This window comes from Lissotriton vulgaris, unplaced genomic scaffold (genome assembly GCF_964263255.1).
Source record: "Lissotriton vulgaris unplaced genomic scaffold, aLisVul1.2 SCAFFOLD_581, whole genome shotgun sequence".
NCBI lineage: Eukaryota > Metazoa > Chordata > Amphibia > Caudata > Salamandridae > Lissotriton > Lissotriton vulgaris.
In genome coordinates, this window is record NW_028255144.1 from 642,827 (window position 1) to 660,424 (window position 17,598).

A 17,598-nucleotide genomic window follows, 5' to 3' on the forward strand; every position below is an offset into this window, starting at 1 on the left:
GTTGACATTGGGAATTTCAGCATTTTCAACTGCAATTCATTGGTAAAAGGATCTTCAGTGCTTAATACAGACAAGATATTCTCAAGATTCTGATCTGAGGAAAAAAGCCTTGAAAAGTTAGAAAAGTTAAGGTTTTCTGCCCCTGCTTGGACAGTTTCTTACACACAGAACAGTCCCACAGGGACACTTGAGTATGCTACAACGACTGACTTCTGGACTACACTGCTAGCCACTGTGGCTAGTTACTGTAATGGGATACTTTTTCCTTACGACCCACATCAGGCAAACTTCTGTTCTTTGGGCAGACGACAGTTCAGCAATCTGACCTCATGAGATGCCTAGATATAAGGCACGGATCCAGCTGGGAGTGGACGGTGCCCTGGTATGGGACGAATGCCTCCCCCTAAGCTTAATGACGGACTTAATGAGTTTCCAATCGATTAAGCTAGAAAAGGAGTTCTTGGTCAGAGATATGCAGTTCCATATAGAGGAAGTCGTCAAGATAGGCTCTGAGATTATTATCATTTTTATTACTTTGGGCGCTGAGACACAGATGTGACCAAACATGATGGCGAGAGACAAGGAAGGAGCAGTTTTCCTAAATATAACAGTTGTCTCAAAAATATTGAATTCTGTTATCAGCCCATTATGTTTGAGCTATCTCTGAGACATCCATTGCTAGATAGTCTGGGAGAACGATCTAATAGCGGTGGGAGTAAGACCGAGGCAGAGCCCTTTTCTACTCACACTTCTTTTGTTCGAATTGATTTTGATTGTATGATGAAACCTTGTGGGATGGGAGCAATCCAAATGAAGTCTCCAGGATTTTAAATGGCCGTCCCAAAATAATGGATGAACTTCACACAAAATATGTCCTTTGCCCATGCCTTCTTTTCAAATGGTTTAGAAAAGGGGGTGGTGATGAACAGAGTGTCTGAGTTAAACAGACCACTCTTACCCAGTCCAAAGATCAGGGCTTGATCCATCATCGTTATTTATCTCACTGCCCCATCCCAGCTCAGAACCTGGCTATATGCAAATCAGTCTGTCCCTGGCCCAGTGCATCATGGGAACAGGGCAGACTAAACTACCAAGCCAATTCTTCACCAGAAAGGAGACAAGCTACCGGGGACCGGTTTCTGGCATTTCAGCCTTCTTCGGCCCGGCTTGCTTGAATCCTGATGGAGCAGTGAGAAAGGGACTCATGTCTGAGTATACCCTGCCACACCTATAGTGGCCAAAAATGATTTAGAAAAGGGGGTGGTGATGAACAGAGTGTCTGAGTTAAACAGACCACTCTTACCCAGTCCAACGATCAGGGCTTGATCCATCACCGCTATTTATCTCACTGCCCCATCCCAGCTCAGAACCTGACTATATGCAAATCAGTCTGTCCCTGGCCCAGTGCATCATGGGAACAGGGCAGACTAAACTACCAAGCCAATTCTTCACCAGAAAGGAGACAAGCTACCGGGGACCGGTTTCTGGCATTTCAGCCTTCTTCGGCCCGGCTTGCTTGAATCCTGATGGAGCAGTGAGGAAGGGACTCATGTCTGAGTATACCCTGCCACACCTATAGTGGCCAAAAATGATTTAGAAAAGGGGGTGGTGATGAACAGAGTGTCTGAGTTAAACAGACCACTCTTACCCAGTCCAAAGATCAGGGCTTGATCCATCACCGTTATTTATCTCGCTGCCCCATCCCAGCTCAGAACCTGGCTATATGCAAATCAGTCTGTCCCTGGCCCAGTGCATCATGGGAACAGGGCAGACTAAACTACCAAGCCAATTCTTCACCAGAAAGGAGACAAGCTACCGGGGACCGGTTTCTGGCATTTCAGCCTTCTTCGGCCCGGCTTGCTTGAATCCTGATGGAGCAGTGAGAAAGGGACTCATGTCTGAGTATACCCTGCCACACCTATAGTGGCCAAAAATGATTTAGAAAAGGGGGTGGTGATGAACAGAGTGTCTGAGTTAAACAGACCACTCTTACCCAGTCCAAAGATCAGGGCTTGATCCATCACCATTATTTATCTCACTGCCCCATCCCAGCTCAGAACCTGGCTATATGCAAATCAGTCTGTCCCTGGCCCAGTGCATCATGGGAACAGGGCAGACTAAACTACCAAGCCAATTCTTCACCAGAAAGGAGACAAGCTACCGGAGACCGGTTTCTGGCATTTCAGCCTTCTTCGGCCCGGCTTTTCAAATGGGCCACTCTTTTGATGCAATAATAACGCTAGGACAAAATCCAACACCAAAACATGCATGTCTTGTGAAAACCAAGCTTTTCCCCCTTGTTAGTTTTAAGCAGTTTTTAGTTTTTTTAGCTGCAGCCCGTTTTCCCTGAAGGAAAACGGATGCATTTAAAAAATAAAAATAAAACTTTTCAGTTTCATTTTTTAAGGGCAGGCAGTGGTCCCTGGGACCACTGCCTGCTCTTAAAAAATATTTGCGTACCCATTCATGAAGGGGAAGCGGTCCGTTTGCGAATAGTTTACCATCTACTTGAAGTAGGTGGTAAACTGCGTGTGTTTTGCAAATGCGCCCTGCAAAACACTCATACATGGCAATAGCACTCGCTATTAGGAAGGGACACCCTTGGCACGCCCGATATTTTGTGAGTCGCTAATAGATTAGCGACTCACAAAATTTTGGGGTTATATATTGTGCCACAGTTTACTGAGGTTGCAAATAGGCCATATGCCCCTTTGCGATCGGAATAAACTGTCGGACATCTGGCCCATGGTAAATACTGGGTGCAATAAACATCACACCACTTGTAATTGAGGGCCAGATGTATAACCCTTACATTTTGCGTGTCGCAAATTGCTTTGATTTGCGACTCACAATTTGCAAGTCGCAAAATGCAATTTACAACAGTGTTCAAGACACTGTTAGCGATTCCTAATGGGGTCGCAAATTGCCTGCCTTAATAATATTCATGAGGCAGGTGCTATTTGCGAACCCATTAGGAATGGCTGACACTCCCGGGGATATTGGCCTGCTGGAGTCAGCAGACCACCATGTCTGTGACTGCTTTTTAAGAAAGCAGTTTTTTTTAAATGCAGCCCATTTTCCTTAAACAAAAATGGTATGCATTCAAAAAAGAAAAATGAAACTTTTGAGTTTCATTTTTTAAGTGCAGGCAGTGGTCCCAGGGACCACTGCCTGCTCTTAAAAAATATTTTCGCACCCATTCACAAAGGGGGAGGGGTTCCCCGGGGACCCCTTCCCGTTTGTGCGTGGCTTGATGTCGTTGGTAAACTGCAAGTGTTTTTCTTGTTCAAATTCTGTTTATTGAATCTTCCAAACAACATTACAGTATAAATGCAATTGAAAAGAAAAAGGGCTTCATTAGGCATTTACATAGCAGCAGTAGTACACTTAGAACATTATGTAAGCATTCAAACCCAATTGTCCAAGTCTTCTGGCAATAAAGAGTTCAAGATGTACAAACTGACTCCTATTATGGAGCATTATAGAGCCTGAGTATAGGCTTGTGTACCGCTGTCTTTTGTTTCAACTCTGTTTATCAGAAGAAAAATCTAAATATTTTGTTTTTATAGACAGTAGTTGTGCATACATCATCTCATATAATATAAGCCAGCTGGAGCGCAGCCTAATTAAGCAGGGCATTAACCAGTATATGCCTTACATGTCGCGTTTAGCTATCAAACTTCAAGTGGTGCATCACGGATAACAGCAAGTTGCAAAGAAATAGGTACATTTAAAGGGTGTTTAAAGGAACTTTTTCTTTCAGGCATAGACCTGTTCGCTATAGTATGCATGAGAGCATATAGAATTGCAAACATTGAATACAGTAAAGCAATGGGCCGCTACAGGAAGTCTTTAGTGCTACGTAGGTTAGGGACATTTCTTATACAGTGTCAAAGTGCAGGTGAAACAAGGCATTCAAATCTGTAGTGTAAGGCCAATGCAAGTAAAGAGCCTAAAAAGGCCCCGGTGAGACCAAAGTAGCATCAGTTGCTTCCGTTTGATGTGCCGTTTACGAGAATGAAACATGGAAATATTTCAAATAATAAAGGAGAACCAGGGGAAACCAGAAATCTATAAGATTTGAGGGAGGGCGAGTCAGTTTTGGTGGAAGGGGGATTAGGGGCAATCATTCACACCTATATATGTTGTTTGCTAAGAAGGGGGACCACTGTCCGCCTCCAACGTCAAGGGGTCTCGTCGGGCGTTCTCTCTAGAATATGGGAGAGCTCACAGCCTAGGGGGGACATAGCGGGCTTGTGCAGTTTGGGAGAGATGAGTGATAAGTGGCTGCCAAGTATGTTTGAATTTGGTATCTGTACAGGTGATTCGTGCTGTCAGTAGTTCCAATGCCATGACATGCCATATGTGTAAGAACCAGGCAGATATTGGGGGAGGAGATGTTGTCTTCCAATGAAGGGCTACAGTTTGTTTTGCAGCTCCCAACATCTGCATGATAAGGCGCCAGTTGGTATGCGTCATGGCTTTGAGTTGCGCTGGTCTCATGCCCAGTAGGTACACCAAGAGGGAATTTGGGATAGGGAACCCCACAGTATGCTTGATGTGGCTTAGAACCTCTTTCCAGAACACATTCACAACACAAGTGGGCACGTCCACCAGGTGTGGATAAAGTCCTCTGTTGCTGATTGGCACCTCCAGCAGAGGAAGAAGAGGGCAGGAAGGATTTTTTGTAAAAGTGCAGGGGTGTAATACCAGTGAGTCATTAGCTTATATGCTGATTCGCTCTGAGTAGTGCTCCTATAAATTCGAGGGATGTCGCGCCATAGATGCTCCCAGTTCTGCTGGGAGTGCTCCTCTTCTGTGTCCATGAGCCATTGTATTTGGTATGTATGGAGACCTGTCCCCAGTGTAGGAAGGGAAAAACAGGTGGGAAAATAACAGGTGATGGCCAACGGGCCTGTAGGGTGTACTGCCATTTCTGGAACGGCTCGGAAGTCGAGACAGGAGCCCTTCCGAGGATTTTACTCCTCTGATAGGCACTACGTGTGTGTAGTAAGAGCAAGTGTGGATGGTGCGGGCTCCTTGCTCCACGGCCAGGGTTAGAATGACGGCTGGAAATGCCGAACTATTAGCTGCCAGATAGGGGAACTAATGGGGTGGTCAAAAGAGGCAGGTGGGTGGCCTCTATGGCCTTCTGTGATCCTGTGGGGATGTAAAAGAGTATGCCAGAAGATGTCAGAGTGACTGTGTATTGAGGCTCAGGCTGTAGAGGAGAACAAGAGTTACTTCTGGGTGTAGTGAGTCAGGGTAGGTATTCAGAGTCATTTACGCAGGTGAGGGAATTATTAGTTGGAGTACAGTAGTTAGAGTAAGGATTGTAGAAGTTCGCTCAGCAGAGGACTTTCATGAATGGTTCAGGGCGTAGCTGGTATATTGGTGTTGCTGTCCGAGGCCTCCGAGTTGTGAGTCAGTGAGTGAGGAGCACTCATGGTGCGGAGGTGGTTGATGATTTCTTGCTTTGTGTGGAAGGAGATCTGCTCCTGGATGCGTGACCTAGGGCTAGCTACTCGATGCGTCCTATCGAGGGCAGAGGAGAAGCATCATTGTCTGCCCTGATTGTATGTAGAAGGTCAGTGGTGATGGCCATAATATCTTGCCCCCCTGGTGGGACCCTCCTGTTGCCGATATTATTTTGCCGGCTTCTATTTTCTAAATCTTTTTGCTTTAGCTGTAGGCTAATATGCTGGCCCTCCAGTTTGGCCATTCTTCACCAAAGGCTCTCATGGTCTTCTGTGTGGGTGCCCATTGTGCGCTTAAGGTCGTCCACCCAGCCTCCAATTTCAGTGACATCCTGCCGGATTTCTCGTGAGCAGGATTTAAAGTCACTCTTGAGCGATCCGATTTCAGCCTTGATTTCTTGTAGAAAAGATGTCATGAAAGCCTGCATAATCGGGGCTGCCGTCGAGTCTTCGACTGAAGAGGTGGTTTTCGGCGGGTCCGAGGTAGGCTTTGACTGAGGAGTGGATTTCAGCCATAGGAATACCACCAGATTATCTTTAGCTGGAGTAGGCGCAAAGTCTTTGCCTCCCTTGGGATGCAGCATGGTGGAGGACGGCTTTTCCTGAGTGCCACGGTCGTCAGGGGAAGTCTCAAGAAGGCAGGGGAAGAGAAATGTTATGGACTGGCTGTGGCAGGGTAGTTGTGGATTGAGACCCTATCCGTGCCAGCAAGTGATCTTGGGCACCGTAAACTGTCTGGGTCCCAGCCACATCTACAGCAATGGTAACCCCCAGAGATCCAGGGGAAGACGTGAGGAAAAAGGCGCCAGGCTACTGAAAAAGGAAAAAGAGGAATGAGTAAAATCAATTTGGTGGGTCCGACAGGCGAGATCTCCAGCTCGGGAGCCAGAGGGTAGAGCGTTGGTATGGAGGCGCACAGGGTATAGGGGTGTAAGTTCAGTTCTAAGGCCTCGTTAGATTTCAGCCTAAAGGACGAGATTAAGAGCCCAGGTCAGCGGCGGGTGCACATAGGTGTAGTGGAGACCCTTAAGCTCAGCACCGCATATCTGCCACTCCTCGCGATGTTCACCCCCCAATGCTGCAAAAATGTCCAAAAGTCTAGGTCTGAGGGGGGTCCCACCACACATGGGGTCCTGCCGTGTGATCACCACAGCTGATCCCTCCAGCCCCCGACAGAGACAACACTGTACATGGTTCAACGTCCCAAGGAGCGCCAACCACAGCCGGCATCAGGCTCCGGACCCGGTGTGGGGAGGGCGAAAGTAGTAACCGCACGTGAGCCTTTGCCGCGCGCAGTGGTCAAGAACTTGAAAATGTTGCAATGGTATGTGCCTGGTTAGAGTTCCGTGTGGGCAACACTATCCGCTGGGCCTGAGCCGAATTCAGTAGGTCCCCCAGAGCATCTCAGTAATTAGGCAATTGGTAAGTTAATTAAACATGGGTCAACATAAGCCCTGTGGGTCAGGGCAAAGAAGCAGGTCATCTGGCCCCATAGGTAGCACCGGGGGCCCAGCAGGAGAGGGAGGAGGGATAAGGGCCCACCGCTGCGTGGTCTCCGCAGCTGATCTCTCTACCTGTAGGCAGACATTTGTCGCCCCTTTGTCATTGCAGAGTGTAATGGCAGGCTCCAGCTTCCTCTGCCAGTGATAATCAGGCCCAGATCTCTCTCACAAGGTTGTCCAAGTGAGGAAGGCCCAAGGCGCACAGCACAGGAGTCACAGGCAGGAGAGAGGACCCCAGGCTGGGACCAGAGTCCGGCTTGGGTGAAAGGCTGGTTGTGAGGGGGTTAAGAGAAGGCCCAAGAACTGGGGGAGGGATGTGGCAGTAGGCCCGGCTGCGCAATCACCTCAGCTGATCCCTCTCTCCCGTAATGGCGGCCAGCAACAGATGCAGCCGGTGGCGAAGGACCAGGGGCACCCACCCAGGTCGAGCTTCCCCGCTCTCCCAGGGGACTGGCCACTAGAGCTTCCCCACACAGCGGGGGCCGAGCACAGCCCACCCACCATGTGTGAATAGGCCGGTAGACCCCCTGAGGTCAGATCCCCCTCTCTGGCTTGGCAAACCTGCCTCCGGGTTCTCTGTCGGGGGGAGCACGCCCTGGCCGCAGCGCTGCCCTCGGATGGGTGCCACCAGAGCTGACAGGGGGAGGGAAAGCAGACTGTAAATGTCAGTCCTCCTGGCAGCGCCCAAGATGGCAGCCGCTCCGGGCATGGCCGCTACCTCCCAAAGAGCTGGGAGTCATCAGTGAGGCTTTCAACAAGTTTCCGAGGCCTCAGGAGCCCCCTGATGTATTCTCGCGGCCTCACCTCTGCGGGCAAGCTTGTCAGCCGCTAGAATATTGAGCATAGAAGCTGTAATAGACCGCAGAGGGACGGAGCTCCGCAAACGCGCGTCCAAGTCCATTTGTGACTTGGTCTTGCCCAACCTCGAGTGTTTTGCGACTGAACATGAACGCAAAACAATGGTATATACCATTTGGGCTCGCTATTCAGAAGGGACGCCCTTGGCATGCCCCTTCCTAATAGCGAGTCGCAAAGCCTATTTTGCGAGTCGATAATTGGTTACTGACTTACAAAATAGGGTTTGTACATGGGCCTGACCAATTTTGTCGCAAGCGGGCCGATTTCCTGTTTGCGACAGCAAAAAACGATCGTCCATCTGGCCCTAAGATCCATGAGCAAACAAGTGCTTCTGAAAGGATCGCAATTTAACAGGACACTCGTAACAAATCTTTAATGTTGTAAATGCACATTTACATACTCCGCACATCTGTGGGTGGTGTCCATTTTTTCTATTGTCAATTTAATATGGAAAATGATTTTGAAGTGATTCCAAACCACTAAAGCATCATGCAAACTGAAGCTGTTAAATTGTTTAAGTAGAATGTTGCTTTTTAAGTTCACCAAGATTTTTGTAGAGCTTGAAAGCTGCATCTGGAAAACCTTGTAATTTACCAATGTCATTGTTAGACCTGTCTGGCCTTTGCGTAGTTCCTCCAATTTATTATTTATTTTGTCCCCTTTTTGCCCCTCATGCCTTTGTATCTTTTGTGTCCACTAGGTTTTATGGTGTTGGTCTGGGGGATAGGTGCTCTTTTACCTTCATAATTTTTCACCTCAGTCCTAGGTGCCTTTCCTGACAGGAATTCACTGAGAGTCACAAAATGGTGGCTACCAACTGTACCAACTGCCATATCCTAGAATGCCCCATAGGTTAACATTATGCCTTCCAGAACTTTCTGGACCCTACTGGACCCTGTGCGGACAGGCTATATAAGGGCAGAGGTCAGGAAGCCATTTTGTGCAGCCCAATTAAGTAAAGGAGAGAGGCAGTGGTGTGAGGAGGAGGACGCACTAGAAGGAGTTAGTTGGTCTGTGGGATTGACAATCTCTTCCAGAAGACGTTCCCCCTCTTGCCCCTGACCAAACCCTCTCATCGGTCCTTGCTTCCTAAGGGAATCGGTACGGCCGTGGCTGAGGACCCCTGAGCCCCCCTTGACCCACATGTTCCCTGTGTTAGTCAGGGAAAGCCTTCTTTCCCCTTCCCTTTCTTGGCGTGGGAATTCCTCACCGGAAAACCAGAGGAGAAGAATGGAGTAAATTACTGTAACCGGCGCTGCTAACTGCTAACTGTTTGTTAGGTTATTGTAAGAAAGAGGGAGAGCTGCCTATGTCTAATGTCAGTAAATACTTTATTTCGGTCAACAACCATAAAAGCAACATAAGATAAAAGTCACATTGAAGTAATAGACATATATGTCTGATGTCAAATATTACCACAACCACAAATGAGATGTGTGGGGCCATATTTATGGTCAAAGAGTTAATTTACCAACTGATACACAAGCACAATAATTGTACAAGTCTGACTGTTTACTTCTGTTTATTACCATTAATGTTTTTAACCAATTACATCATCTGTTTTAATCACTGTTTGTCTCCCAACTTGTTTTAAAGGAGAAGACAGTTTCAAATTTAAGGATTACGACAGCAGACCTGGAAGATGCTTCAAGGTAAGTCCTACATGATATACATTAACTAAAAGTGGAAATGGAAGAATAAATCGAACCATAAATATACATTTTGGCAAATTAAAATAATTTGCATACTGTCAATTGCTATATATGGGTGTGTCTGTATGATCTGCTTTTTTAGTGTATGCAGAGAAATTCATCCTTGCTTGTTTGACCTGAGGACAAATTTATGTTTTGCCTATTCAGGGTTAAAGATACTTCTTCCCCAACGCTCTCATGTGCTGCAGTAATTGACTTATTCGTCTAACAGGTTGTTTTCATTCATGTAATTTCTGAATATTTTTATATTTCGTTTAATTGGTTATTACCACATTAAAACAATCTCTTGTTCTGAATAATCAATGGAATATCGGAGCTTGGCTGCAACACCACAAAACACCCAGGAAAGGAGAAAAGGTCATTGGCAGTCACAACCTAGGGAATGGAGGAGCCATGGTCACTATGAGCTCCTTCCCAGGGGGCCAAAAAAAGGATGGACACTTAATAAACAAAACTTACGCCACAAAAAATACTGATGTTAAAAAAGGCTGCAAGTTTAAGTGAATTGGGTTGTGCACCACTTCTAACAAAGCCTATATGCCAAAGAGCACAGTACCAAGATAGAGTGGACATCTGGAAGAGCTAAACCCACAGGCATCTCGACTTCACTCTTCCTTCCCCTGGCAGTTGTAGCGCCTGGATTGGGATTAAGAGGTACCTTTGGGGCTTCCTGATAGCTTCAGAAAGATATAACCACTGTTCCCCCTTCCAATACCGTGAATAATGAAATGCTAGCTTTGTTCCTTTGCAACCACTAATGTTCTCCTGCAGACTCCTTTCTTCCTGGCTGCATGGGATCCCACATGGGCCCCACTTTCAACAGCCTTCTTTGATGACCACTACTTACTTTATTCCGGGCACTGCTTTCATGTTTTTGGTCAATGTAGAGGGAAATGTACAGCTGCTGCAGGTAAGAGCGATGGGGCTGGGCTAGGGGGTGGGGATTTCGAGAAACAACCACAAGGGTAAATTAAATAAATAATAAATGTTCCCACTGGATCGTCTCTCGAAATCCCCCCCAGCCAGCCCCACCGCTCTCACCTGCAGCGGCCACAGCTTGAAAAGTATCCCTAAATATCTACTAGTAGAAATGGACGAGGCTATGAAATCGTCTATAGTGGGTGGATGTGGTCCATCCCTATGACTACTACACCTATCACTCACCAGGTAGTTAATGGAAAGCGTATTTGTATTGTAATTGCATATCTATAGTGCTTATTACCTATGATAAAGCATTGAAGCTCTTTATGGCAGGTAGTACGCTAATCACAATACTCAGGTTAGTGATTATTAAGATTAATCCTGTTCTCTCAAAGAAGCTGTTGATGTAAAGTAAACTTTTTCCATACTTCAACTTCCGCACTGGGCCCATTAAACTATCTTTTTGTGAATTTCTACTGAACACAGTTTTACACTATACTCATAGAGGCTTTGGTCCTCTGATGGATCCTTTTAAGTCAGAATGAGGGGCGAGAATTCAGGATGTCCAAACCACAGTTAGCCAAGCAATGAGGACCATTAATTAGTGGCCAACTCACAGGTACAAAATGAGATTCAAAGAAATTACTCTCAGAACCATACTGTAAATATAAAGTATTCCAATAGGTAGGCACAACTTCCTGAAGAAGTTCAGTTAGCCAGAATTATACATACTAAGAGTTCTGCAGTGGCACAGAATAGCAGAGGCCTAGAATCAATCCTAAATAGCACTGTTTAAAGAAAGAACATCCAGACACAATAACAGACTCAGACACATTTAAATTAATTGGTTATTGTATTAATGATCCAAAATCAATGCATACATAAAACATTTTAAGTAGATCATTTAGAATTCCAATAACGTGTAGTTTAAAACTACACATTTAGTCAAAGGATCGCAAAGAGGATGGTTTACATTATGGATTCTTCTACCAATGAAGGCAGGAGGATGGTTGAAAGATGGAAAACCACATTCTGGAAAGGGTCAAAGGATCAAGTTAAAGTCCTCTAGTGAAATGTCCAAGAAAATGAGGAAAGAACAAAAATCGGGAACGTTCATATTTAGTATCTCACTAATTCTGTTCAAAGGAGTTTAGTAAACAAGTTCATTGTAAAGTTAAAATCAGAGCATAGAGTTCGGCTTGTCAACAGCAGCTGGAATAGCATCCCAAATCATTGATCAAAAAGAGCCCAAAGTTAGAGAGCTCTTGGATCTCAATCTCCAATCTAATCCTTGTCCTCTACATTGCCTCCTTTAGGGAGATGTCTTTATATTATAGATGATACATTTGTAACATCAGCAATCGGACCACAAGGGTCTGTCCATTGCGCAGTCATCTTCCGTTTGTCAGGTACCATTTGCTTCTTCAGCATTGTTTACCAAGCTAGTCACGAGAAACCACATTCTTTGCCCTCACAGGTTAGTTACAAAAACAAATGTATTTGTAGCTCCTTCATGGGTACAGTCCAAGGATCAGTTCTCACCAATTCAGACACACAATGAGTAAGGTTTCATTCATAGTCAAATTGTTACATTAGGCAGAAGTAGTTAAAGCAACATTTGAAAGAAACATGTCAAGGTTTGTTTTGCTAGGCCATAAAATAATGCAGCCTAAGCAATAACATTACAATGCATTGAAATCAACATTGTTTCGTGAATCAACTCATTAATAACTATTCATACCATAAGAAAGTAAATCAAAAGATTCAAATTAAGAAATAATATTAGTTTTGTCAGTAATTATTATATTTAGGTATTTTTAAGGTGTCAAATACAGTCTATTAATAGTGAAAAAATGGTTTTGCTTCAGGTTTGCTGGTTTGACAACTAAATATAGTAATTTCAAAGATTCACACCAAATTGACTGAAGGTGTCTCCCCACACCGTGAGGGCTGATTCTAATTTTTTATCATCTGCTTCCAGGAATTTCCAGTACCAAAGAGCAACCTCTTTCCTTTTAGATCTAATGTCCTGAAGGGAGGACTCAAATTCCTAATTTCCCCCAATCTCCGCATTTGAGGTCGAAAACCAGGAAACCTAGATAGCACATCCACCACTCTCCATATGAGGGCTTCCCAGAGTAACAACCCTTGCATTGCAATCAAATCCCCCCAGTAGCAATCCCAGTGCGGCGTAGTGGAAGACTCAGCTGGTCTGTCATGCAGTCTTGAGTACCCGGGGAGTCCCATATTGGTTAGTGCAAAATCAGAATAATAACCTACACCAACCAATTTTCTTACCCTACACCAAAGAAGAAGTTCAGACCTTAGAACCTCCAATTGCACCTCTGCCAATACCCTACCCCAGGTAGAATAATCGGGTTTCCCCAATAGCATTCAGATATTATTAAACTGGAATGCTATGGAATACAGATGTAAATCAGGCAGAGCCAAGCCACCCTCGACCAGCCTATGTCTAAGCTTTTTTCATGCCAATCTGGCCCCTCTAGAAGCCCAAATTAAACTAGCTGTTTCCCCTGGATTTTATCTATATTTGATGTTAGGAATGGAAAGGGGATACAATTAAGAGTAATTTAATCCACCTTATTGACAGTCGGAACCCCTAGGTATTTTATCTCCGAGCTAATCCTATCACTCCACTCTCTACTCCACCCTCCTGCATTTGCTCTACCACCCATTCCCAGGTGTAAGAGGAGTGGCTTTCTAAAGGCCAAAGATGAGCACATCTTTTTTCAGTGTCCCAGAATAAAAGCATTCTTGGTTGGCATAGAGACTACCCTAAAGGATATACTTGGGGAAGCAAAAGTCCTAAATTCACAGTTGGTCCTCCTGGGAGTGGATATGGCAACACGTTGCTCTTTGCATAGGGAGCAGCAACGCCTTTTGTTTTATTTGATACTTATCTCACAGAAGGAAATCTGCAAGAAGTGGACAGATCCATCGCCCCCGGAAGTTGCAAAGCGGTTACCTGCGTGTGGCGCTTGGATCTGGAATGTAAAACAGGAAGGGCAAATGCGGTATGGGCTGACTTCTTCAGATGTGGTTTTTAGGGAAAGGTCTGGATTGAATAAAGGTCGCTTCCTATGATTACACCAAGGTACCGCCCTAGGCAGAGGCCCTTTGGCTGGCCTGAGTGGAGGGGGCCAAGAGAGAATGCATTGGAGTGGAGAAGTGTGGCTCAGGGGTTAGAGGCGGCAGACCTGGAGCTTGAGTTCGGCCCGGGACCAGGGTTCAATTCCCCGCCTCGGCAGGTCTTGGGCTCAAAAATTCCACGGACTCGTTAATTCTCGCTCCGGTGCCTTCTCGACTCACGGGTTCACACTCTGCGACTCTGGGCAATAGCTTGCTTAATCTCCACAACGGCCCCTCGCGGTGGGATGCCTGACTTTCACCTTGTGGATACCCTGCCAGGGTTATCTCACAGGGGAATACCAGGACGGGTTCCCTAAGCAAGCGCTGAGATGCCCCAGGGTAAGTCGTGCGCTATATAAGTCTCATTCATTTCATTCATTTCATTTCATTTCATTGGACTGTGAGGTGCACAGATTGAGTGGCCCAAGAGTTGCTGCTGCTATGGTGATGTGACGACAAAAAAAGTAATTGTTATATTTAAAAAAACGAATGAACCTAAATAAGGCCTATTTATACAAATTTCAAAAGTAGCAACATGTAAACTAATTCTAAAACAAATTAAATCAAAATTATTTTCATTAAGATATATATTCTTTATGATGTTAGTCACTTATACTGAAAGTTTCAAGCATTCAACCCATATCAACAATGATTTGCACCAATGTCTAGTTTGTGAAAACTCTCTGCAATTAAAATCAATAGCAATGCTAAACTTCTCAGTAGCATTCATAACATCTTGTTATTAATATTAATTGCTTAATCCTACTGTTTCAAACTAATCAAGCATGCTTTTACAGTTCTGATAATTCAATGTTTTCCCTGCTTCTGTGATGTTTTTCTTCAACATGTGTAAGGTACATGTTAATATTTCAGTGCCAAATCTAGTGTATATGCCGTGTAACGAATAATCGATATCTGCGCTGTTACAGGCCTCCCTCTGGTAGCAATTTTAGCCATCATAAACTACCACATGAAATCGTCACAACGCTTTCTTTTGTTGTCTTTAGTCTTTTCCTTGTAGACTACTCTAAGGTTTTCATTTTGTCATAATATTTACATTTATCGTCTTCCAGTTCAAGATCAATTCTCGTTCTTTTCACATCTTGTTTATCCTTTTCAAGCCTACAAAATGTGATTGCTAAATCCTCAGCATTATGCTCAAAGAGATTGCCACTAATGGTCTTAAAATAGAGATCACTAATCCATTACCTAAGTTACCCAACCAATTACTAATAGTTGCAAATCCTTTTCCTGTCATTTCCCAGGCACTGTCTGCGTTTATGTCTTTCAGGTCTTTGTTTAAGTGTGTAATGTTTTTAATATAGCTTTCCAGTCTTTGCTCTTATCTGGTATGTAATTGTAACAATATTGGACCTTTAATAAATGATAGATTCTGCCCTCCTTCACACGAAAGATATCAAGGGCAAGTCTATTTTGAATCACCTTTGATCTTATCTAAATAATTTCTACATATATAACAGTAAACCCTCCAGTTGTACTAGTAGCTAATTCATCAACTATATAGTGGACAGTTTTCTTATTTTCTGAGAATTTAGTGCTACTTCTACAGAAGGTATCAAAACTCCAAAAATATCTCCTGCTATTTCACTTGCACTCACACTTTAATGATCTTGACTATAGGGTGGCAGCGGATCTTAGGCTCGATTTTAAATCTTTCGATCTCAACCTCATAAATAGGGAGGCCACCCACAATAAAGGTCACCTATTGGACCCCATTTTTACTAATATTATTCATGTCCATTCCAGTCCCCCCCCTCCCTATTCCTTGGTCTGATCATTTCTTGGTCCCTTTTACATGGAAAACTCGTACTGACTTACCAAACGTCACACCTTCCTGTACATTAGAGAGAGCCTGGTCTAAATTACCCCTTGAGAACTTTACTCGGATACTGGAACAAACAGTTCCCACGCCAGATCCGGACCCACTAGTGGCTGACACCAACTTTCAAAGTTGGCTGAATAATTCTCTAGATGTTGTACTGCCTAGGAAAAGTATAACTAAGAAGAGCAGTCCCTACAAAACACCATGGTATACTTCGGAACTTAGAACTATGAGGAAAAAGTGCAAGCGATTAGAACGCACAGGGCAAAAAAGACTGGTCGGACAACAGTAAGGCAGCATACCGTTCTGCTATGAGGCTCTATAAAACTGCCCGCAAAACAGCCCAGTCAGCCTTCCTGGAGGAGAGAATTAAATCTGCCTCCTACTCATCTAGGGAAACCTTTAAAATAGTAAAAGAACTACTGAAAGTCCCCTTACCCTCAATCAGGCAGGAGAACGCAGAATCTAGATGCAACCAACTAGCCAGCTTTTCTGATATGAAAGTTCAAAAAATCTTAGACAGTCTTCCGCATAGTGGACCCGCCCCGTTTTCGGCTGACCACTGCTCTTGTACACCTGGTCCATCGCTGGATTCATTTTCTCCTTTAACCATTGATGACTTCTGCAAAACCTTGTCCCTTCTCAAAAGCGGTTCCCCATCCGATCCCGCGCCCGTCCACATCCTTAAACTCATCTCTGACACTTTAGCCCCTGTAGCAACGGAGCTTATAAATCTCTCCTTTACATGTGGTGTTGTCCCACCCAGCTGGAAGCAAGCTAGGGTGAAGGCTCTTCTTAAATAGCCAGGCCTTGATCCCGCAGACCTGGGAAACTTTCGTCCAATATCACTACTACCGGGGCTAAGCAAAATTGCGGAGAGAGTGGTCACCAAGCAGCTCTCCTCTTTCCTGGAAAACAGCATGCTGCTGCGTAATTCACAAACAGGCTTTCGCCCGGGTCAGGGGACTGAATCCGCCCTGATAGCAGTAGCGGAAGAGGCAAGATGCATTTTAGATTCAGGGGGATCTGCAGTTGCGATCCTCCTGGATCTTAGTGCAGCTTTTGACACGGTGGACCATGGCATCCTTATACAGCGACTTGCGGGATTGGGAATCTCTGGCACAGTGCTACAATGGCTGTCATCGTTTCTGAGCTGTCGTTCTTTTCAGATCTGTGAAAACAGCGCTACCTCGAAATCCATCCCTCTCCAGTGTGGAGTGCCCCAGGGCTCTTCATTGAGCCCTACCCTTTTCAACGTTTACATGTCCCCACTGGAGGAGGTGGTCAATCCTTTTGGGATAAAAATAGTTACCTATGCTGACGACACCCAACTAGTCTTCTCGCTATCCCAACAAGAGAGTTGCTTCGAGAATCTTTCCACCTGCCACTCAGGAATCTATGCATGGATGTCCAGATCGCGGCTCAAATTAAATGGAGCTAAAACAGAGATCATGCTCCTGGGCCACCAACTAACAGCGTTGCCTAAGTCCATCTGGCCTCCTTGCCTTGGTGACGCTCCCGCCCCTAAAGATGAAATCAAAAGTTTAGGAGTTTGGTTTGAGCGGGACCTTCCTTTTAAAACCCAGGCAAAGAAAACAGCAGGCATATGCTATGGCCTGCTTCGGTCTGTTCGAAAGGTTCTTCCACTTCTGCCCTTTCAGTCCAGAAAGCTGTTAGTCCAAGGTCTAATAATATCTAGACTGGACTACAGCAATGCCCTGTTCTTGGCGGCACCTGAAGCAACCATCAACACTCTACAGCGTGTCCAGAACTCAGCAGCTAGGCTGCTGACGGGGACCTCATTAAGAACTTCGGCTAAGCCAGCCTTAAGATCTCTTCACTGGCTCCCGATACGGGAAAGAATAAAATGTAAATCCTTGTGCATAGCACACAAGTCCCTCCAGGAAAAGGGACCCCCCATCTTGAGGACTCTGATCCGCCCTTACAAGTCCTCTCTGACTCTACGATCCGACCAGGGAAACCTTGCCATTGTCCCCAAAGTGAGGAGGGCACGCTCGGGGGGCGTCTCTTCTCAGTTAACGCGGCATCACTGTTGAATTCCCTTCCTATGACGATCCGAACCGAACCCAATCATGGGAAGTTTCGGAAACTCCTAAAAACTTTTCTTTTTCCCA

At 45.2% G+C, this 17,598-nt stretch overlaps 1 protein-coding gene across 1 annotated transcript in view; it reads left to right on the forward strand.

The window, feature by feature from the left end:
- Positions 1-17,598, forward strand: part of LOC147659215 (centrosomal protein of 135 kDa-like) — a 548,924-nt gene that overhangs the window by 345,720 nt on the left and 185,606 nt on the right. The window contains exon 12 of the mRNA XM_086951883.1: positions 9,434-9,489. Coding sequence (XP_086808009.1) covers positions 9,434-9,489 — 56 coding nt within the window. The remainder of the gene's footprint in view (positions 1-9,433; positions 9,490-17,598) is intronic.